At 49.5% G+C, this 23,008-nt stretch overlaps 1 protein-coding gene and 1 long non-coding RNA gene across 10 annotated transcripts in view; one reads left to right on the top strand and one right to left on the bottom strand.

Annotated features, from left to right (window-relative positions):
* Positions 1-23,008, top strand: part of LOC123365036 (aldo-keto reductase family 1 member A1-A-like) — a 62,614-nt gene that overhangs the window by 22,256 nt on the left and 17,350 nt on the right. For 4 of the 9 annotated variants that reach the window (XM_045007645.1, XM_045007643.1, XM_045007644.1 and 1 more), the window contains exons 1-6: positions 1,038-1,157; positions 13,026-13,193; positions 15,109-15,225; positions 16,839-16,907; positions 18,911-19,027; positions 20,112-20,218. In XM_045007645.1, coding sequence (XP_044863580.1) covers positions 1,089-1,157; positions 13,026-13,193; positions 15,109-15,225; positions 16,839-16,907; positions 18,911-19,027; positions 20,112-20,218 — 647 coding nt within the window. In that variant the 5' untranslated portion in view covers positions 1,038-1,088. Of the gene's footprint in view, positions 1-1,025; positions 1,158-13,025; positions 13,194-15,108; positions 15,226-16,838; positions 16,908-18,910; positions 19,028-20,111; positions 20,219-23,008 lie in introns of those variants that run through there. The other 5 variants (XM_045007649.1, XM_045007647.1, XM_045007650.1 and 2 more) reach the window with 5 other exon arrangements.
* On the bottom strand, positions 2,823-20,416 carry LOC123365037. The gene is made up of 3 exons (XR_006577401.1): positions 20,293-20,416; positions 14,484-14,535; positions 2,823-3,514 (listed from the first exon to the last, which is right to left on the bottom strand). It is a non-coding gene; the product is annotated as an uncharacterized LOC123365037 (long non-coding RNA).

Below are 23,008 nucleotides of genomic sequence, written 5' to 3'. Positions count from 1 at the left end.
CGTGTATTAATTCTAATGAACAATGCCACATTATGCAGTATTCGTTTTTTGAAAGTTTATAATAAGCGATGCTCTGGGGGGGGGGGATGGGGGGCGCAATGTGGAAGTTTCACCTAGGGTGCAAAACAGCCCTGGCCTCAGCCAATCTCCTTGCACCAGCCCTGGCCTCAGCCAATCTCCAGTAGGGGCAGATTTGCCCCTCGCTTGGGCCCTGTGCATGTCAGGAATAATTCCACTGGTGTTATGCTGGCTTAAGAGTGATCTGAAAGAAGACTTGGCCCCAGAAAGTAAGAGGGCAGCTACCAATGTTGAGGGCTACCTAGCTCACATTGACCAGGCTGCATTAATAAATAACTTGTTTCTAAAATTTTCATGAGCCAAAACTAAATGTGAAATAAATGACTCAGACCTATTGAAACATTTTGTTTAACTTTGGAAGTGTTTGGTGTTTGTTTCTGACTGGTTACGGTACTTTTAAAACTCCTTTTACTCCAAATGAATTAGATTTCTAAACAAAAAAGTCATTTTGAACCAAAAAGCAACAAACTTTTCATTTCAAAAATGTCAAAAGGGGACAGCTAGACCATTTCAAAATGGGAAAATCATGGAAACTGACCTTGTCTTGCAAGACGTTTAGATTTTTGATGACTCAGTATTCTTCGACTGAAAGGCGTCTTCTCAGAAAATTCCTCGACTGTGTCTAGTTTCAGAACCTTCAGCTGTAGGCATGTCCAAAGGGTTTAGGTGACTCTTCCCTTCCCCTCCTACCAACTGTTAGCATTGCTTCTTGTCAGGTAATCTCCCTGTCTGGATGCTTCTGGAGGAGGTTTATTTTTTTGCAGGACAGAATTTTGTTTATTTAGCTGCTCCTATAAAGACTTTAATTCCAAGACTCTCAAGGCTGCAAAATATCCTTAAGCTTTCCCATTGGCTGCTAAGATAACCAATGAAGGGTGTCGTCATTTTATCCCCTGACCTGTGGGCATGTCTAGGCTGCGTTACCCGATGCATAAAAACTCCAGTGCCTTGAAACGGTGCCTCCGTGTGAGAGACTGGAGCACTGAGATTGAAATATTGAAAGCGTCGTGATGAGTTCGAAGGCGGTAACGCTGCCCTCTGGGGGAAGCGTGCCTTTACTTGGCCTAGGGACCTGGCAGGTAAGCTCCATAGCAGCAATTCTCTGGTCTCATTTTCTTTCCAGACTAAGAAAACATCGGTAGCGTCCTGGCTCCCAGGGAACTAGGCGCCCACCCAAAGTTAATCTCATTGGAATGTTCCGCACTTGGGGCAGAGTGGAGTTTCTGGTGAGGTGTATCTGATGCTGTGGTGAGCAACTGAAAGCTGAAGGGAGAAAAGCGCTGTGGAAATACATCCTTGGCAAGCTTTCTGAGCAGTTAAGAACAGCCCGGGCCCCACAGGTGGCTGGATTAAACAGGGTGATTGTTGGGTTTTTGTGGGGTTTTTTTAATTTTTATTTTTTAAATCCTCCATTTATGCTCTTCTAATTGTTCTTTAATTCCTGAGGCTGATCACTTGAGTGCGTATAGAGCAAGGGTGGAAATCTGTATGAAAGCAACGGGAAGCTTAAAAATCGAAACCCCTAAAAGCCCCTAAACACTAAAGCCATGTCACAGGGTGGCCGGCCCCTTTAAACGAGGCAGGTCCAGCACACCTGTTAGAACAAGGGCTCCCAATTAAGACTGTGGGGCAGCAGCTGGGACTACATAAAAGAGCCAGACTGTCCCTAAGGAAGGGGGAGAGGGAACTATGGGGCAGAAAGGTCCTGCAGGGACAAAGCCATGGGAGGTGGCGCTCAATGAAAAGGGCAAGGAAGTACCCAGCAATAGGCCCTGACGCTGGGACAGAGAGAGTCAATGGGAGACTTCTCCTGGGAGCTGTAGCCCAGGGTGGGCTGAGGAACTGTTTGTGTGTGTTTGGCTTAGGAGGGGAGAATAACACTTTGTCTGGCAACAGACTCTGGGTGGGGCTGGCGATTCCCAAGCTCGGTGAGGAAGGCAGCGTCTTACAGGCCACTTTGTGTAACTCTGGCCATGCCAGGGGCTGGGAATTCAGTGTCAATATTCACTGCCACTGCCAGGCCGCCTTACCCTGCCAGCGTGAAGCAAAACGGCCTCCATGTAGGTCAGACTCAGACAGACAAAAGCAAAGGAAAACAGTTGACAGTTCTCGTTCCAAGGTTAATCCGCCTACATGGCATGTATGTACAGTCAGGGAGGGAATGGCCTGAGCTGGTCATCTTTACTTGGGCAATTTTCCTCCACATTAATGGTTGTGCTGCCAAAGTCTGCAGCTCTGGATCTAACATCGCATGCTTTAATATTAAAGCTGGCCAGGAAGTTCCCCCTCCCCAAAAAATGCTGTTAATGTCCCTTAAATATTTTCTGGGGTTGCACTAGGAAAAAAAATATTTTTATATAATATATAATCTTTTTTTTTTTTTTTTAACAAAAACCTAGATTTTCTGTGAACACTGATTTTTATTATGATTATTATTTTGGTCAGGAAAAAATGTGATGGCAGATACTTGGGCGGCTCTCTCTAATGTACAAGATGCAGGGCACACACGGGTGGGCAAGTCAATATTGCAGGAAGAGTTTGTTGTGGGAGCGGGGGAGAGTCTGGGAGCCACTCCCATTAAAGCAGGTTTGTGCCTTTAAGAGGCACTTACGGCTATCTAGCTCTGCTCAGAGGAGGTCTAATTGCCGTGGTGCTTAAAAGGCTGGTGGGTCCGTTCTAGTAGGGGGTCCAATTTTCCTAAGAGCCCCATTCTCCTTTAAACGGGTAGATGGAGAGAGGAAACAGGAGCTGCTGTTTGCTGAGCTCGCCTTAAAGTCAGACCCTGGGCTTCCACTGGAGCCAGCTGGTGAACGTGTGCCAGGTGGGTCCATCTTTCTGCTCAGTCTACACAGCATAGAAAGCGGTTACGCCTGCAGTTAGCAAATCGGGCTTTCAGCTCTGGCTGTTGCAGTTGATGCTTTTCAGCTCACTCCATTCCCCGTGCATTGGCCAAATCAGCAGCTGTCGCACGCCCAGCACTCTTGGAAAATAACCCTCGTGCAGACCAGATCTTGGGCTAATCACTTAAACTTTCTCCTTCCTGTTTGGGGCAGGGAACGTATTTTTATGATGTTCGTACAGTGCCTTGCACAGTGGGGTGCTGATCCTGGTTAGGGACTCGAAGTGCTGCTGCAAGACGAATCATTCTACTTGCCCGCTAGCTATTAAATAACAGCAAACAGCTGCATATCAAATGGCTGTAAAGCTGCTGGAGATCTCTGGCCAAACAGGGTTCTTATGGTACAAAATATTATCTCTAACAAGGGAACCCAAAGTCCTCTTTCCCCTGCTGTTCGTGTTAGAACACTGGGTGTTCGGTTGGTGCCTGGCTTGTCTGGCACCACGCTGGGTAGCAAGCAGTGGGCAGTGTGTGACCGTGTCTTTGTCAGACAGGCAAGATAAGATCGTCTGCTTAACTGGAGATTTTCAGGGTGCACTGGATTTTTAAAAAAAAAAGTTAATTACATGAAAATAATTCAAGTTCACATGGTCTCCTGTAGCTCAATCCATTTAAATTTCCCGACCACGGTGCCCGTGAGAGCTTGCATCGCAAACCCAGCATTGCTCTAAGACAAAATCGTCTTCCAACAAGCTATACGGACTTCTCATTGAAATCTCTTGAGTAGCACCTACCGAAAGAACCCTGTTATCATTATTCAGAAGGGGAAGGAGAAAATGGTGCCACTGAAACAACACCCCTTCTCCCAAAATAGCTGGAGGCTTCTGCTGAAATGGACAGCGCTGAATTAAGGAGCAAATTGGCATTTTAGTTGGTCAGTAGGCTTCAGAGTTAACCCACAATTGAACTGAATGGGGCATCCACACCTCTTGAAACTACTGCTTTAGAAATATTGCTACCTGAAGACTCAGGAAGTCAGCACTGTGGAGGATCAGGCTGGGAAAAATTTCTTCAACTATAAGGGGTTAAGTATCAGAGGGGTAGCCGTGTTAGTCTGGATCTGTAAAAAGTGACAAAGAGTCCTGTGGCACCTTAACAGATGTATTGGAGCATAAGCTTTCATGGGTGAATACCCACTTCATCAGACGCGTGTAATGGAAATTTCCAGAGGCAGGTATAAATATGCAGGCAAGAATCAGTCTGGAGATAGCAAAGAATCCTGTGGCACCTTATAGACTAACAGACGTACTAACACGTCTGTCAGGGCTTGGCTACACTTACAAATTTGCAGCGCTGCAGCAGGGTGTGAAAACACACCCTCTGCAGCGCTGCAAATTGCGGCGCTACAAAGCGCCAGTGTAGTCAAAGCCCCAGCGCTGGGAGCCGCGCTCCCAGCGCTGTCCGTTATTCCCCACAGGGAAGTGGAGTACAGACAGCGCTGGGAGAGTTTTCTCCCAGCGCTGGTGCTTTGATTACACTTAGCGCTTCAAAGCGCTGCCGCGGCAGCGCTTTGAAATGCAAGTGTAGCCAAAGCCTTAGTCTATAAGGTGCCACAGGATTCTTTGCTGCTTCTACAGAACCAGACTAACACGGCTACCCCTCTGATACTTGAGTCTGGAGATAATGAGGTTAGTTCAATCAGGGAGGGTGAGGCACTCTTCTAGCAGTTGAGGTGTGAACACCAAGGGAGGAGAAACTGCTTTTGTAGCTGGCTAGCCATTCACAGTCTTTGTTTAATCCTGAACTGATGGTGTCAAATTTGCAAATGAAGTGAAGCTCAGGATTAAACAAAGACTTCTGGAGATGTTTTATTTTTCTGAGTAAAAATCCAAACGTTCACTGGGGATGGGATCCAATTCCCAAATAGCTCTAGTTAATAGAGCAGCAGCTCAGGTCCTAAAGGCAAAATGGCTGATTTTGGATACGTGGGACAATCCATGCTGTATTAGCCCATTGTTCTACCTTGTCTCAGACTTGGCATTTTCCCACTAGCTATTGGCTCACGCTAAAATCCCAAATCCACCATCCATGAGTTTTGGAGACCAATCCAGACTGTGTGGCTTGGGGTCATTTCTTGGCACCGCTTAGATATGTGGCCCTTTATACATTTAGCTGGAAATCTGACTCACTATAATGAGGAAGAGGAGGGGCAGTGGTTAGCTTGGGTTGTGGCAGACCTAGGTCCAGTGCCTGCTCTGCTGCAAACCTCCTGTGAGAACCTGGGCAAGTTGGCTTAGCCTCTCTGCCTCAGTTTCCCCCATCTGTACAGTGGGAGTAATAACACTGCCCTGTCTCATAGGGGACTTGTGAGGCTAAAAATATGAAAGGTTGGGAGGTGCCCGCACCCTACAGTGTTGGGGATCAGATAACTACCTCACCTAGATAGCCATGGAAGTCACAGCTTCAGCAGTTCAGGCGTTTTTGCTTCAGCAGTTTTTGCTTGGGGTGACAAAAGTGGTAGAGCCGGCCCTGCTTAACATACTCCCACACAAAGACATCTAATCTGCCAGTGGTACAAAATGCGCCCTGTTAGAATTAACTCCATATTTGAGTTGCTTAATGTGCAGCACTGAAATCGCCTGCGGCTTGTTCCACTGAGTGCGGGGCCAGTAGTAACAACATTACACCCATGAAGATCAACTAAGGAAGGCGGGTCTGCTCCGTGATTGCTGGGTCTGTGTCCAGCCCCTGCCGGGACTGGGCGGCTGGCACAAGGAAAAGCAACAAAGCTAATGAGTAAATGCCGCTGTCCCCGTCTCACTTTGATTTGCTCCCCTCTCTCCCCTTAGCTAGTTACGTCTTGGTGAGTTTACATCCCGGCTTTGGCTAACTTCCATCTTGTGTCTCCTTGTCAGTCATTAGGGATTCTCCACATTTAAACATTAGCCCAGCTAGTTGGATCTGAGTAGCAGCTCTCTGGCGGCACAGAGTGTTTGAATTTCCAGTGGCTGCCCCAGACGAAGGGACATGGGGTGCTCCCCCCTTCTTCACTGAAATATTGAGAGTGGCAAATTCCTCCTCTGGGGCTTCTGTTCAGCCACGTGCTCCCCCCCAAGAGCCAATGCATGAGCAGCTCCTTTGAGAGATCCGTGATGGGTAACACTTCTCTAGGGCACAAGCCGGCAAGAGGCTCGAGCTCTCCAGCGCAGGGCTGGTTTCACAAAAGGACTTAGGTGCCTGAGTGTCTCTTTAGGTGCCAAAGACCAACAACTCAGCACCACAGACCTTCACAAAATCACGGCTCAGCTGCCTCCTAACCTTGTAGGTGCCTACATTTCTGCCAATGGCATTTGCAAAGCCAACTAAATCCTGATGCCACTCCAGGGCTAACAAGCTGCTTGGAGCCCGCGCTCATGCCTAAACCCCAGTGGGATTCTCCAGCTAGGAGTTCCTCAGCCGATCTCGCCTGCAGGGCCAGATCCAGTAGATCTGCTCCAAGCATGCCAGACCCACACACAAGCCAGTCAGGCCGCGGTGTGTGTCTGTCTCGATCAGTATCCAGTAACCCAGTGGCCGGGGCACTCACCGGGGGTGTAGGAGACCCAGGTTTGAAGCCCTGCTCTGCCCGACCTGGAGCGAGGGCTTTAACCTGACTATCCCACCTGCCCTGTGGTGTGGGTGCGGGGTAGGGGGGAGCTTTTCTCTTTGTTTTTTCCTGAGAAAGGGCTCAGCTGGTTTAGGCATTTAACTCCCAGAGAGGGTTTACAACTGAGGATCCAGAGTGGAGAAAGATCCCGCCCTCTGGCCTGTCAATCAAGTGCCTGAGACCCAGACCAATGGGAGTTAGGCACCTGGCTTGCTTTCTGGATCTGGGGCCTCTCCTTTTCCTCTGCATTTCACTCCGAGCGTCTGTAGGCTGCTCCCTGCTCAGCACGTTCGCTTCTGAGAACCCCAGGGTAAGGTGCCCAACTTTCACCTTGCGATGCGTGAGGAGCCCTGGCACCTAGCAACTCGCTCCCTAGGCCTACTGTGAATCTACCCCAAGTGCTCTCAACTCCAATGAAGTTGGTGAGGCTTGCGGGTGCTCCACACAAGCTGGGATCGGGGCCTGAGCCTGCAGCGTGCTGATTCCACAGCAGCATCCTCACAGTGAGTTGAGGGTGCAGAGTATGTTCCAAGGGGCACGTGGCCCCTTTCTGGATGAGGCCTCTAGACCAAATCTAAACCAAGGTGGCTTGAATTGAAAGGAACTGATTTGTCAGGCAGGGGGCTCTGGTTTGAACAAAGCTGAAGCTTAGCACAGAGACAGGTTGAAAGCAGAACCACTGATCCAGACCATGCCCCACTGGGCTCTTGGAACTCCGACCGAGCCGACATGAACACATCAGCCTTTGGTTCAATGTAAACTTAGCCCGTTTCCTCCTGCCCTCTCCCTTTGTGCGTTTAAAATCAAAGCTGCCAAAACAAGAGTGAACACAAACCCAGAAGCCCAAGGGCCTAATGACCAAGGGGCGTTAGAGACTGGCACAAACTGAATTTCAGTGCTATTGCTGGAGTTCAAATAGAGTTTAAACCCAGCGTGGCATCTCACTGTCTTTTCAGACAGCAGACTCACGTCAGCTCTGGCAACACAGGCTCTCACAGCCCAGCGGCTAGAGCTGTCCCGTCCCTGCAGATTTGCTAGAGGTTTGATGAGGATCCACCGTTGTATTACCAGGCAGGGAAGGCAGCAGCGTTCTGGGCTGCAGTTGGGTATTTCTGGGTCTTTGCATTGCCCAGATTCTGAACTGCCCCTTGGAAATCTTATTTATTTATAACCCGCTACTAATTCCTTAGGCTACGGACACTCCCATTCTCAGTCACATCTTTGCTAGACTTTTTCAGCTCAGGGTCACTGACTCGCTCGAGGTACAGAACGCATTTGTAAATACTAGTCAGGATGTTCCCCTCACACTCGATCCGGGTGGCACATGGTTGTAGTTTACCGTCAGCTGATCCCTCAAGATAGTTCTCTTGAAGCAAAATCCTACTGGAGACAAGGCAGTGGTAGCTTTTATCTCCATGTAGCTAGTTGGGGGTCAACCCTGTTCCCCACCCTTCATCCATCAGGAGCTTACTTCATTGGAGTAAAAAAAATAAAGCCCTGTGCCATGTCTCTACTTGGAATTTACATTGAAGTAGTGATCTCTGCGTAAATGCACCTCTTCTTGCAGTGAAGACATAGCACCAAGTAAACCACAAACATGCAGAGCCTTGATTAGATGTGTGGGGAGTGTCCATACTAGCCTTTACAAACATGTTAAGTACCATTGCCCCCTTGGTCCCTGCTGTGAGGCAATTTTCAGAGTCCCGCAAGTCTCTTTCAGTTAGGAAAAGAAACTGACGATAGGTATTTGGTTGGTTGGATCCTATTTTGTTTACAAAGAAGGCACACACACAGTTTGCTTGTTTCCCTGAACACAACAGAAACAAACAGCAAGCAGTTTCCTGGCTTTGTCTCCAAGCCTACCTCTCCAGCAATTCCAGGCCACAAAGAGCTCTCTCTCTGCTCCCCCACACAACTGCTTCTCTTGCTGTCTGCTTTCTTTCCACCACCACCTCCCCCTCCCCCCCCCACACACACAATTGCTTAGGCCTAGCCTCTATGTTTGCAATCAGGGAAGCCCACATGGCTCAGCTTCTGATCTTGCCATTGACTTGGGTGGTGGCACATGCTTTGGCTTTAACCAGGGCTGTGATTGTCTATAGATCAAAGATCCTTAACATCCTCCTCATTTTTTAGTTCACTGGCAGTCAATTTACAGGAGGCAGATACTCAAGGACCACATTCTAGCCCACTGAACTATTGACTTCAGTGGTCCTAAGAAAGAAAAAGGTGTTATGCATTCATTCTGCAACTTCCAATGTAAGGTGCTGGCTTGCCAGTGCTGAGAAGCGCTGTCCTTTGTTTGTTCTCATTGGGTTCAATCAAAGCTGTTAAAAAAATCAGCATTTACTGCAAAGACCAAGGGGGAGATGGCCAAGGTGGTCCTACAACTCTGGCAATCCTGACAGCCAAAGTGGCTCAAATGGGGTGTGGGCGGGTAGTGTGCAATTTAGAGCAAGCTTCAGTGCAACTGTAACCTGCACAGGGGGCAAAGAAGCCTGAGTATAAGGGAAGCACTAAATCTGTCGTGTGATGAGTGGAACTCGAGAAAGAGGGTCAGGTTTCCAGAGGGATCTGATTTGGGGAGGCACCAGGGGCTTAGCAATGCATACTGGTGTTGCCGGCACAGAGGGCCCGAGGGGGCAACAGCGGGGTTCGTTGCCCAGTGTGCTTCGCGCCAATGAACACACCAGGGTGGAGAAGCAGACAAAGTTTATTTGAGATCTCAAAGCGGTGCAAGGAGACTAGCACGTCTCAAATCAAGCGCGCAGATACAAGCAGCTTTCCCTTCTTATACTCAAGGTGTTTGCTTCAGCTTAGATTCTCCCCCTTTCTCCCCCCTGCTTCCTCCCTCCTTCCCCCCGTAGCAGCTACAGTAAGCAATCCTTGGCTGCAACATTCGCAGCTTGTTAGCAAACTCTCCCAGACCTGTTATCTTGTCCTTCACAGAGGCATGTAGGCTTCCCTTATCACTACCGCTTCAGACTGCCTTGAGCTGTAAGCTGACTGTTACACATTCTGTTTTGCAGCTACTAAGGTTGGTTAAAGTTCATCATGGAGGAGCCTTGGTTCACTTAGGCCTAGAGCAGGGGGGCTTCATTGACACTCGTGGTCTTCCACCCCCACGAGTTACCTAGAGTTATGCCTAGTGACACCAACACTGGGGCTAGGCTGCTGGTGCACAAACACCGCAGCTTCGGCATGTAACACTAGCCTCTTAGGCATGTTTGATAAAGTCTTGTCTTTTGCAACTGTGCCTGCCTTCCTCCTCCCTTATTGTTAATGACACCCCCGGCCCTGGTCAGATCTTATTTACAAACTGTGAACCGATTTGAGCTAGAATCACTGCAAGCCGATAAACCGGGCAGCTCCTGGTGCCCTTTCGGTCACTTTTCAGAGCACTTGAGCATTTTTGACATTGAACATCAGTATTTCTTTCCGCGAGCTGGTGGATCTTCTGCTCTTCCCTGAGGCATGAGGCTGAATAAGTCTCTTAACCTGAATCCTAGCTGGTCCAACTGCAGATGCTCTTTGTGTCTAATTCTTCCCTGAATTGTGTCAAGTGTTTGATCCTTCAGCAGTGAGTCCTACAGGCTAATCACGTACAGGACTTGCCTATACTACAAAATTGTGCCAACCTGAACTATCCTGGTACAATTTTGGAGTAATACAATTCCCCTCTAAAGCTCAGGGCAGCTTATTCCTTTTCAGTGTGGTTTTAACCACACTAAGGTAAAAGGCAAAGCCACATCTTTGTCCGGCCTGACTATTTTGGAACAAAATTGCACCAAGCAAAATAGTTTGACTGGTCTCACTTTCAAGTGTTGATGAGGTCTTAATGGGTGGCCCTTCTGCAGCGATAATGTTAGCCTGAACCAAAAAGAGGAGCCAGGAAAAACGGGGTGGGGGGTTGGATGAGAGGGAGAAAATAAGAGAGAAGGGACTGTAGGGGGCGGGGGGGGGGGAACCAATTCCACTGGGCCCACACTGCTTTTGTTCTGAAACTTTTTTGTCAGAGTAGACCTGTTGGCAAATACTTGGATGTTATGTTCTATGAAAAAGCTAAGGTCAGCCAACCAACCAATCAACCAAATGTTTTTCACTTACGTTTTTTGGATTTTGATTTTTTTTTTAAATCCCGCTGTTTTTGTTGCTCAACAAATTTGACAACAGTGGATTTTTTTTCTTGCAAACATCTCCATTTCATCCCAAAGGCATTTAAAACAAAACACAACAAACTTCAAACAGCTGACCCAAAGGCCACTGAAGTCAATGGGAGTTGTTCCATTAGGAGCAATCCATGAAACTATGTTGGCTACCGAAGTGTAGAAAGTGGCCAGCAAAACCGGTCCTTTTGGTAGCCCACTGGGCGACTGGGGCCACAGGATAGATGTCTTGCATCCGAAGAAGTGGGTATTCACCCACGAAAGCTCATGCTGCAAAACGTCTGTTAGTCTATAAGGTGCCACAGGATTCTTTGCTGCTGCTAGGATAGATGTAGCTGCTCCCCAGGTCTGGTCCTTATTTTCACAAAGGATCCTGGGTCCCCGAGGCGGTTTTCATGTCTCCGTGCCAGGGCAGAGCTCTGTGGTGGAGGGAAGCAGCGTCCCATTGAGGCCAATCGGGATCCGTTTGCTTTGTTGTGCAATTAAATAATCATTGTTGGTTTAATCCTTTAATAAACTTCCCTGGGACACGGGACACTCGTGAGGTGCCCCGGGGCTTTTTCAGCCTTGTCTCAGGCATCTGCTGCCAGCTGTGCTCAGGCGACCTGAGAAAGTGATGGGAGAGGTAATTATCTACCTTAATTTCCTTTCAAAGATGTCTTTGTTGGGAACTGAATTCTGATGAAAAACTGCTGGGTTGGCAGCCTTCGAGATGGGATGTTCTGTCAGTCCCATGGGAGAGGTACAGGGCGGGCGTCATCTGCACCAACGCACCATGCCATCCATGGCGCAAGCCCTGATCTTGTTGAATTGGTATTTTGGGATGAGAGGGGGCGAATTTCCAACCAGGACCTGAGATCTAAAGCCCAGCATTGGCACGCTAGAGTGCGGGAGACGGGAGAGGACAGCTAGAGAGAAGAGCAAGACATTGGGAGAACAGAGCTGCGGGTGCATGCAAAGTCTTGAAAGCAAGAGGATCTGGAAGTAGAGATGCACAGCAGGATGCTGGCGAGCGGGTGGGAGCTGGGAAAGGAGGGGTCGCTTGACTGAGGACTTTAGCAATGTTTTGACTAGATGGGAAAGGGAGGCAGGGAGCCTACCCAACTACGGGCTCTATCATGTACTGATCATCCGATATCGAGCGCAGATTAATCACTGATCGTTTTCAAGAACAAGAGAGCCCTGGCACTACAAGGGGTGGGTGCAGCTGTGTTCAATCCACCCCAGGGATCCTGCCTCTTGGCATAACTCCTGCTGGGTCTACACTTCTCCCCACCTGCTTTCCCTTTGTTCCAAGGCAGGAACAACCGTGCATAAGTGCCGGTTAATCGGTTTGGGTCAGACGCCGCGTTTGCTCTTTGTCTCTATGTTCTTTGCAGGCAGGGGCATGCTGGCCTCCACTCTTGGGTAAACACTTTAATTAAAGCAGGCTTGGTACAGAGAGGACTCTCAGGGGCTCTGTTTCTCACCCAGCCAGGGTGTGGCTGGGTGTCAGCAGGATGCAACGGCCCAGAGCAGATGAACATGTTTACAAGATTGAGTTAATGCTCAGGCAGATGTTAACAGCCCAGGAAGTTAGTGGAAAGAGACCCATTGAATTCAACGGACGTAGGATCAGACTCTTTGTTCGAGAGAGAACGTGATAATTCTCAAAGGCTTTGCTGGGGCTGGTAGCAAAGAGAGAGGCAAAGAGTCTTAGCCTTTTAGATGTGCGTGGATGTTAATTGCAAACCCATGAATGGCAAGAGCACGTTGAAACTAATGTTTGAAGTGCCTTTGAGCCTATGGATGTTGGTAGTTTTGGCGTATGAGCCCCCAGGGACCGGTGCAGCAAAGGACGACCTTGTTACCCCCGTCTATGCATCTACCCAAAGCCCTTTTAGTCTCCAAGGCAACAAAATATTCCATGAGGCTTGGCTCTGCAAAGTTGCAGCTGAAGCTCTCTTGTCCGGGGTGCCGTGGGACCCTTTTAACAACCGAATGTGGGCTGGAGTGCCACTATACACCATAGCTGAAAGGTGGCATTGTGGGCACCACTGCGCCCCCTAGCGCCATGCTGGGGCCTTGGTTTAACACCAACTTGGAAGGACGATCACCACGTGTGGAGTTTGCAGCACCCAGCCGTTGCCTGGGGGTACCTCCTACCCAAGTGTGGACAAGGCCTGGCCCTGGGTTTGGCTTGACAAGTCCCAAGCTATTGAGCTGGTGTAAATCAGTGTAGCTCATTAGCCCCAGGAGCGTGGCTCTGGGGAAGATTAGATAGCAAGCGGTGGTGCGTCTATTGCTTTCTTTGCAGTCTCCCCCGGGGGCAGTTCAGGAAGCCGTGGAGGTAGCTTTAGATGCTGGATATCAGCACGTCGACTGTGCTTATTTTTACCAGAACGAGACCGAGATCGGAGCAGCCTTTCAAAAGAAGCTCGGGGAAGGGAGGCTGAAGAGAGATGAGCTCTATGTGGTGAGCAAGGTGAGCCCCGTTTTCCTTCCAAACAGAAGCCCAGGATTGCCAATTCTTTCTAAGTTACCCCAAGACTTGGGATACTGGGCATTTTTTTTTCTCATGGCCTCTGCTCCTGGACTCATGATATGGTGAAAATTTCAGCCTCCACTAAATAAAAAATGATTTCCTAACCCTTTTGGTTATTCACAGAAGCTGCAAAATGAGACCCCCTAAAGGCCAGAAGGCAAATAAGACCCTATGGCTTTTTAAGCCAATCTCATGGATTCTGGGGGGCCTGACTCATGAAGGCTTGATGTTGGCTGTACTGTATGCCTTGTGGATTGAAATGCAATTGTCAAACAGCTGCCACTCCCAGTGCAGAACAACAACTTTATTAAACTTTCTAACTTACTAGAGATGATCAAAAATGGACAATGGGACAGGTTTCCATTGGAAAATGCAATTTTGTCGAAATCTAAACCATTTTGCAGAAACATCTCAATTTTGGTGAAATTGTGATGGAAAAATGTCAAAATACATTGTTTCGACTTTCTTGTTTCATTTAACTTCCACTTGCATATTTTTGTGGTGTTCCAGATTGTATTATGTTGACCTTAGCAAAATGAAAAGTTTCAATGTTTCCAAATAAAAACTTTTCAGAATTTTCACCCTACTAGAAATTTCAATTTGTTGGAATTTTCCACAGGATTCAAATTCAGTTTTTTGCCCAGTAGTGCTCCGTGTTCTCATATGCCATTCGATAGTTAATAGAATTAGTGCTATCTACATTTCACTTTTGTGGAGCACACCCATAGCTACTATAGAATCACAGAAATGTCAGCCTGGAAGGGACCCTAAGAAGTTATCAAGTCCAGTCCCATGTACTGAAGCAGGACCAGGTAAACCTTGACTGTCCCTGACAGGTTTTGTCCAACCTGGTCTTAAAAACCTCCAGCAAGGGGATTCCATGACCTTCCTTGGAAACCTGTTCCAGGGCTTAAGTGCCCTTAGAGTTAGAAAGGTTTTCTTAATATCTAACCTAAATCCCCTTTGCTGATGGTTTAACCCATTACTTTTTGTCCTACCTCCAATGAACATGGAGAACAATTGATCACAGTCCTCTTTATAACTGCCCTTCACATATTTCAAGACTGGTATCAGGTCCCCCCTCAGTCGTCTTTTCTCAAGACTAAGCTATACTTACGATATTATCTCAGACTTTGTTTATGATGCAAGTAACAAAGGCCCATGGTAGGTTCCTACAACAATAAGCAGCAGTGGAATGCTAAATAAAAGAGATTCCCGAACTGGGTGTACCTGAGAGCTGATTGGTCATCACATGGTGCTGGCTCCTCCTCCTGCTTTCTTGCTGAGAAGAGCAGACCAATAGGAGCAAGGACATGGAATGAAAAGTAACATTTGACTTATTGCTGTAAGGCCCTAAGGACACATCATTTGTATAGAGTAAAATGCTGGGGAAAGGGATGTTGGTTTTGCTCTTAGAGAGGAAGGATGGTGCTGGGGTCAAGCCGCTGGCCTGGGATTCAGGAGATCTGGCTTTGGTTCCTGGCTCTGTCACACCCTCCCTCTCTGTGTGCCTCAGTTCCCCATCAATACAGCTCATTATACTCCCGTTCTCCTGCTCTTTGTCTGACCATGCCCCCATATGACAGAGGCAGCCTGGTCCCGTAGAACAGACAGTGGATTGGGAGTCTAGAAACCTGGGCTCTATCCCTAGCTTTGCCACTGACCTGCTGTGTGACCTGGAGTAATTCCTCTCCCCTCCACATTTCTCCTCCCACCCTGGGTCTGTTTCTTCTATTTAGACTGAGCTCTGCAGAGCAGGGACTGCCTCTCTCTATAGTGCCCAGCATAAAGGGCCCTCACTTTGGTTAGGTGCTCCTGGAATACAACTAATAATGCAACTATCTTCTCTGGGCAGCTGTGGAACAGCTTCCACGCCCCGCAGGATGTGAAGCCGGCTTTCCTGAAAAGCCTGATGATGCTGAACCTGGATTACCTGGATCTCTATCTCATGCATTCTCCAATGGGCTTTCCGGTAAGGTGGATTCTCTCTGAGCTGATGGCATTTATTTCCCTTTCTTCCCCATAGCCACACAGCAGTTTACATGGCGATGAGTCAGTTGAGGACAGAACTGGGTTTCCATTTGCAATTGTCAAGAGGCAAAACAAGGAAGGCTGGGTTGTCCCTCTGTGGCAGGTCGATAGCCCCTGAGTGTGTTGTCTGGTTTCCTTTTGCGCATCTAGGAAGCATGTTCTAGTGGCTAACATGCAAAGCTGGGACTCAGGATTACTAGGTTCAACTCCCAGTTTAATCACAGACTTACAACGCAACCTTGGACGAGTCGCTTGATAGACCCTGGGCCTCAGTTCTTCCTGTGTGATGTGGAACTAACAGCACTGTCCTGCCTCACAGGTGCGTGAGGCGCTCAGATATTATGGTGATAAGAGCCTAGATAAAGGTTCTGTTGCACCTTCCATCCAAGTAGCTACAACGGCTTTAGAAACAAGGAATAACTGGGCCCCATTGCCTGACTTCCATGGATGGATGGCATAAGCCGACAGAGAACTTGGATCATGCAGTCACAAGGTGCCCATGGGAGACAGACAAAGGATAGCTTCCGTGGCAGCTGGAACGCTGCCACCTCTGGGGTGGAACACAGCAACTATTTAACAGCAAAATAATCTAGGCTGGGAAATGAAGAAAATGAGAGGATCCAGTTGAACTGTAGGGAAAATAGAGGGTAATCTGGTGTTGGGCAGTGTGTTACTGTAGATGGGTCTTCTGGATGGGACATAGAAGAGTCATCCTGACCAGGCACGATCAATGAGGATCTCTTGGCAATTTTGGTAAGAGGAGGGGGACTTGTGAGAACACCAGGGCTAAACTCTATTGGGGTAATTACACTTACTGCTGCAGGGACGGCTCTAGGTATTTTGCCGCCCCAAGCACGGCAGGCAGGCTGCCCTCGGCAGCTTGCCTGCGGGAGGTCCCCGGTTCCGCAGATTTGGCGGCACGCCTGCGGGTGGTCCGCCAAAGCCGCGGGACCAGCGGACCCTCCGTAGGCATGCCTGCGGGAGGTCCCCCAAAGCCGCGGCTCTGGTGGACCTCCCGCAGGCATGACTGCGGAAGGTCTGCCGGAGCCGGCTGCCGCCCTGCTGGCAAAATGCCGCTCCAAGCGCGCGCTTGGCGTGCTGGTGCCTGGAGCTGCCCCTGTACTGCTGAATTGGATGTGCACTGACTCAGCAACACCAGAGCAGGGGAGTCTCCTATCCAAGTTGTGACCCAGCCTCGTTCTCCTTTGAGCTCAGGAGCCTGGACTGCCTCCCTGTGACTGGAATAGTGGGAGCAGGGTCAAGCAAAAAGGCTGGGATATTCACTCTCTAGAAAAGCCCCATGCAGACTTTGCTGATGCTGCATCATCCAGCTAAAAAAATCCAGTGCCCCTGCCTTTCTTTAGCACTTCCTCCTATTGCAATAACTCTGATAGAGGTGGTGGGCATTCCCTGGGGATGAATGGGCCAGCTGGGGTGTTTGATGCCTCACCACTTGTTAATTCTTGGCAAGTCAGGCCAGGACTCTCAGCAGTTCCAGAGATGCACATGGCATGCTTCCCCCTAGAAAGTGGCTCTTGGTCTTTTCCCCTGCAGAATATCAGCGGGGAACTCATGCCTCAAAAGGACGGGTTGCTTCTGCAGTCGGATGTGGACACCTGGAGGGTAAGAGGCAGCACATCAGGCCAAGTGCAATGATGTTCTTTGGGGGTCATGAGCAGGAACAGAACCTGGGACTTTTTACATCTCAGTCCAAGCTGCTACCACATGAGCTAAAGACGCAGTAGCCAGGGCCGGCTCCAGACCCCAGCGCGCCAAGCGCGCGCTTGGGGCGGCATTTTGCCAGCAGGGCGGCAGCCGGCTCCGGCGGACCTTCCGCAGTCATGCCTGTGGGAGGTCCACCGGAGCCGCGGCTTCAGGGGACCTCCCGCAGGCATGACTGCGGAGGGTTCGCTGGTCCCGCGGCTCGGGTGGACCTCCCACAGATGTGCCTGCGGAAGCTCCACCGGAGCCGTGGGACAAGCGGAACCTCCGCAGGCACGTCTGCGGGAGGTCCCCCGGAGCCTCGGGACCGGCACCGCCAGAGCGCGCCCTGCGGCGCGCTGCCCTGCTTGGGGCGGCGGGATTCCTAGAACCACCCCTGGCAGTAGCAATGGGATATGGCACCTGAGCCACATGGAGGTATTTAGGATGGAGGGGGTCTCTCTAGGGTTCCTTGAAGGGGTTCCTTACCAGAGGAAGCCCTGATTCCCACCTCCTGCATGCCTGGGTGACATGCACCATTGATGGATGCCATAAGCACACAGGGCCTGATTCAAAGCCCTTTGCAGCCAGTGGAAAGACTCTCATTGGCTTCGATGGGCTCTCCCACAGCGCGCCGTGAGGAAACAGCAGCATAGGCTGCCCATCCCCCTCCAGTCGTAATGATCTCCATGGCTGGCTCGCGTTCCTCGCATATATTTCCCATCAGCAGCCTCTGCTGTCTGGCTGCAAGAGACCGAGAGACAGGCTGAACGCGCCTGCCGCCGTAGCAACTGGTAATTACCAGCAAGGTTAAGAGCCACGAGCCGGGGCAGGTTTTTAGTCTGGCTGGAGATAATGGAATGGCCTCATTTAAAATGTACAAAGGCTCCGAGAAGGAGCTAATTAGTCACGGGAGGAGACAGGCCACGCTCACGTGCCGATGGAAATATTTTTAAACCTGTTCCGAAGGGGAACTAGAGCTATGATTCCAGTCAGCTCCCTTTCACCTCAGTTGTTCTGGGTGTGTGCAGAAGGCCGAATTCAGGCACATCACTGCAGCTTGCATGGCAAAGCTGTGCTGTGTGGGCGCCCGAGGCGGAGGCTGCGTTTTAAAGCGCTCCATTCTCGGCACTGCCTGAAGGCCCAACCAAAGTACGTGGAGAGATGGAGATCCGCCACTTGAATCTGATTGATCACAGTCGTCCCAGGAGCTGCACGCCTACCCTGGGTGGGTATGGAGGACAGAATGGTGGGAAGGACAGTTGGGACCCTCTTCTGCCAACGTAAGCACAAGGGCAAGATCTTCTGTGGCACATGAGAGCACCAATCGCTGGGCCTGGTCCATGCGCCTGGGCCCACCTCCTCAAAGGTATACAGGCACCAGTGCCTCACTCCCTTGGAGGATCTGGGCCGACGTCCCTAAGGAGGTGGTGGGCTTTGACACAGGTGCTGAGTGCCCACAGCTCCGGGTGAAGCCGGTGGCAGCTGCAAGCGTTCCAGCACCCCAGCAAAGCCAGCCAGTGCATTGTCACTCGCCTGTTATTCCAGCAGCCTCCTGGGTTTCCCCAGCTGTGTGGGCCCAGCCCATGACCTGCTGCACAGAATCCTAGAATATCAGGGTTGGAAGGGACCTCAGGAGGCAGGGCCGGCTCCAGGGGTTTTGCCGCCCCAAGCAGCCAAAAAAAAAAGCCTCGATTGCGATCTGCGACAATTCAGTGGGAGGTCCTTTGCTCCGAACAGGAGTGAGGGATCCTCTGCCGAATTGCTGAAAGTGCCGCCCTGCTCCGGAGTTGCCGCCCCAAGCACCTGCTTGATAAGCTAGTGCCTGGAGCCGGCCCTGTCAGGAGGTATCTAATCCAACCCCCTGCTCAAAGCAGGACCAATCCCCAACTAAATCATCCAGCATCTCTTTGTTTTCCTGGCAGGCGATGGAGAAGCTGGTGGACGAAGGCCTGGTGAAATCGGTGGGGGTTTCCAACTTCAACATCTCCCAGCTGGAGAGGCTGCTGTCCGTGTGCAGGATCAAGCCTGCCGCCAACCAGGTAAAGGCTTGTGATCGGGCAGCGTATGAGTTACACCTGTAATGGTGTCATTTGCCGTGGTGGTGTAGGCTGGTCCCCAGATATGAGAGAGACAAGGCAGGTGAGTCTCTTTCAGCTCTGTGCAGCTCGAAAGCTTGTCTCTCTCACCTGCTCTGCCTGTAGCAATGGTATCTGCGCTTCGGGCAGTGCTTATGCTACCTTTGCATCGGGCTGCTTATAGTTGGAAATAGTAATTGGGAAGCTGCCGCTGTGTCGTCCTCTGTACTGTGCTAAGCAGACTTTTGAGTGCTGGGTTCACAGCTTGGGCAGAGCCAGAGAGGTTGTGCTCCTTCTTTGAGGGCTTGGCCCCAAAAGGGCTTCTTTGTATCCCAGAAGCACAGAGCCCAACCAAGCTTGGGGCCCCACTGTGCTCAGTGAGAGAGAGTCCCTGAACTGAAAAGCCAGCAGTCCAAACAGACAAGCCAGGCGAAGGGGAAACAATCATGGAGAGGGGGAAGTTACTTGCTCAAGGTTAGTGGCACAACTGGGAATAAACCCCAAGTCTCGTGGCTCCAAATCGCCCCTAACTAGGCCAAACTGCATCTTAACGTGAGGTCAGGGCATGGTGTAGAGAAGGCTGAGAACCACTGGCCTAATCAATTAGGTCATGTGTCTGTTCTCCAAGCCAGCCGCTGTCACTGGCCAATAGCTAACACTGCAGGAGGAGGCCCTGGGGAATGCTGTGAAGCGGGATTGATCGGGCCTGATCTGGCAGAAAGCTGCAGCCTGAGCCTTGCTTCCCCTCTCTTAGGCCAGGGTGTGGAGGAAGGAGGCTGCATCTGATGCTCGGTCCAGCATGCTGGGAGAGGCATGTGGGATTGGGCAGAGAAGAGAAGACTTGCCCAGGGCAGGAGGGAGGCTCATCTGACTCTGGGGCTATGGAGGCTCCTAATATTCAGCAAACCAGGCCCCAGCTTTGGGCTTTCCAATGAAAGCTGCACCTGTCCCTCCTAGGGAAGGACTTCCCGGCACTTCAGAGCCCACTCATGAGCACCTTGAGGCAATGGGACGGAGCCATGAGATACAATAACTGTTTCTCCACCAGGTGGAGCTGCACCCCTACCTGACCCAGCCCAAGCTGGTGGAGTACTGCAAGTCTAAGGGGATTGTCCTCATTGCATACAGTCCCTTCGGCTGCCCTGCCCTGCCTTGGTAAGTCAGCCCTAACATGCGCCCTCAGAGGGTAGATCTAAAGCAGTGGGCTGTGCTGGAGGGTGAATACACACAGGACCCAGGCGGTGCTGTTGTCAGTCCTGTCTGCTTGTTAACGTTCAGAGATCAGTGTTTCCCCCCGCCAGGGAGCCGGATTCCAGTCTGGCTCAGGTATCCCTGGGGGAACCGCCACCTGCATTCCAGCAGGAGTGTTGTGTATTTGGTTGTCATGGTTTTTGTTCCTATGGCAACTGAGTTAGATTATTAGGGGATAGCCCAGCCAGCTTCACCTGGTTAGGTGAGCTCTGTGTCTGTAAATAAATGGTAGTTTTGTTAGCTGTCTGCTGTCTGGCCTCAAGTGATTTCTTCCTAAACTGGCTGCCCCCAAGGATATAACAAGGAGCAACTGCCTTGTGAGCGTGGGCGCCGGAAGGAAGCCAGGGTGGCTCTTGGATCCCGGAGCGAGGTTTGCACGACTGTTAGAGGAACATGGTACGTGTGTGATCTGGAGTCACAGACTCCAATGATGTTGGTTTCTCAGAGCGGAACCGTGCTCCAAAAGTGACCTATAAAGGGAGAATGGCCAGTGTGTTGCCGGCTCAAAGAGCCCGAGGCGGAGCAACAGCAGGTTCGTTGCCTGGTGTGCGTCGCACTAATTATCACACCAGGGTGGAGAAGCAAAACCAGGTTTATTTGAGCCCAAAGAAAGGTGCCAGGGAGAAAAGCATTCTCAAATCCTGCACACCCGCGCGCAGGCGGGGTCCCAGCATTTATACCCCCCTTGTTTGTGTAAGCCTTTTGTTCGGTTTTCCCCCTCACCCCTCCCTTCCCAACAGCAGCTACATTAGGCATTACATTTCAGCGTGTTAGAAAAAGTTCTCATCCACAAGCTTATCTCTGGCCTTGACAGAACAAACGCATACAGATTTTCCTCCCCCCTCTCCCCCTCCTCCCCGCCGCTTCTGCAGTTCAAACTCCTACATTTGCAAGCTGAGATTGCTGACAGTTACACATTTTGCTTGCAGTCTGTTAGCATCTTAGGCTGGTTAAAGTTCACAGCATGTAAGAACTTTGGTTCACTTCAGGCCCAAAGTCACAACTTTGGTTTACTCAGGCCTAGTGGCACCAACAATTCCCCCCTTTGAGAATACTCAACAAACTTTTGGCGAGTTTTCTCAAACTTTAAAAACACAACAATTCTGGCCACAAGACAAACACCACAAGACAGAACATAGAACACAAAACATAATTGTTACTCTGTCAGTAAATGCATGATATGTTGAATGCTGTTCAGCTGGCATTAGTTTTCTTTGATTATCTGAAAGACAAAAACAGAGGTCTACCCCTTCTGGGCAGTCAATCATTACTTAAAATATACAAATACTCTTGTTAATTTTAGGCAAAACAGGAGAATTACTCCATATTTTCTTTGCCTGAATTTATTTACAAACATTTCAAAGACACCAAAAACTTTTCTCTTTAGCATTTTTACAAAGTTCAACTGCTGTTCCCTCCAGCAACTAAAGAGTTAACTTTTCACTTTCCCTTAAAAATCACTTGCTCTCCCCTTAAATCACTTGCTTTTTCCTTCAGCAGCCACTTACCAATTCAAATCACCATTCCAAATATCCTTCTGAGTATTTGAAATTTCCATGCTTATACTCACTTACTCCTTCTTTCCACTACACCCTTAAAAGTTTCCAACCTGTTTTCCCATCTCTCTGTTGCCTGCCCGCCTGGGCCCGATCCTGCTTTTCTCGCTGAATCGTCCCTATCCTGGACAAAAACTTATTCCACTACCAGTTTAGCTAGGAGGGTGGGCTTCACAACTAGCCCCCACCCTTCTGGTCTTTTCCCTAAAACATTTTACTCCCAAAACTACTTGTGTCCTCCCTAGTAAGGCTTGCCACCTGGCAAAAATACATGGCCATTGGGTAAAGGCCATTTACTTAACACATAATCCAAACCCCTAAAGGGGGTCTACCCAGAGACCCACCCATTTGTCTGCTGACACTTAAACAGAAAAGAAAATTACACAGAGAGCAGAGAAAATTACAGTCTAAGCCAGATTTTTCCACTTCTATTACATTGTCCATTACAGGGGGGGCAGGACAGTAGGATCTCAATACAACCTCAGAGCTTCATCGCACACATGGCTTCCACCCTGAGGAATTACGAACGAGAAGTTAAGTTCCGCCCACACACCTAACGCCCAAATGAACAGAGCAGAAAAACAACAGTAACCGGTTAAACAGAACAGAGCCAAAACTAGATAGTGCACCAAAACCAAATAGTGTTTCCTTATTCTATTAGGGCTCACCTTTAACCATACAATCCTTATCATATAACACCAACAATACCAAACAAAGCAAACATAAAATAACAAGGGTAAAACAGATAGATGGTGTAAATTCTGCAGGGCTTCCCCATTTTCTATTGCTCATCAAACTGTGACAAATTTCTGTTATCAATTTATTCCTCATGTCAGGTGATCAAACTGACACTGCATATAATCAAATTTTAAAGCTTCATTAAAAATAATAAAACAACAATGGAGAGTGTTGGGAACACTCCCACATCACTCAGGAAAAATATGAATGCCCCAAGCCTTAAGCCACTTTAATACTTACACATATCCAGACTGGCCACGTCTGTGTATAATGTTCAGAGAAGGGAAATAGGTGGACGGGAGATTATCCTGTATACAGCTTGTCCAGAATTTCCAACATGCTTCCACTCTTGGGATGGCTGTTCTTTTACACCCTGAACTCTCCTGCGGCGTCTCTTTCA

Source organism: Mauremys mutica, chromosome 2 (assembly GCF_020497125.1).
Source record: "Mauremys mutica isolate MM-2020 ecotype Southern chromosome 2, ASM2049712v1, whole genome shotgun sequence".
NCBI lineage: Eukaryota > Metazoa > Chordata > Testudines > Geoemydidae > Mauremys > Mauremys mutica.
This window is presented reverse-complemented; position numbering and strand designations above follow the sequence as displayed.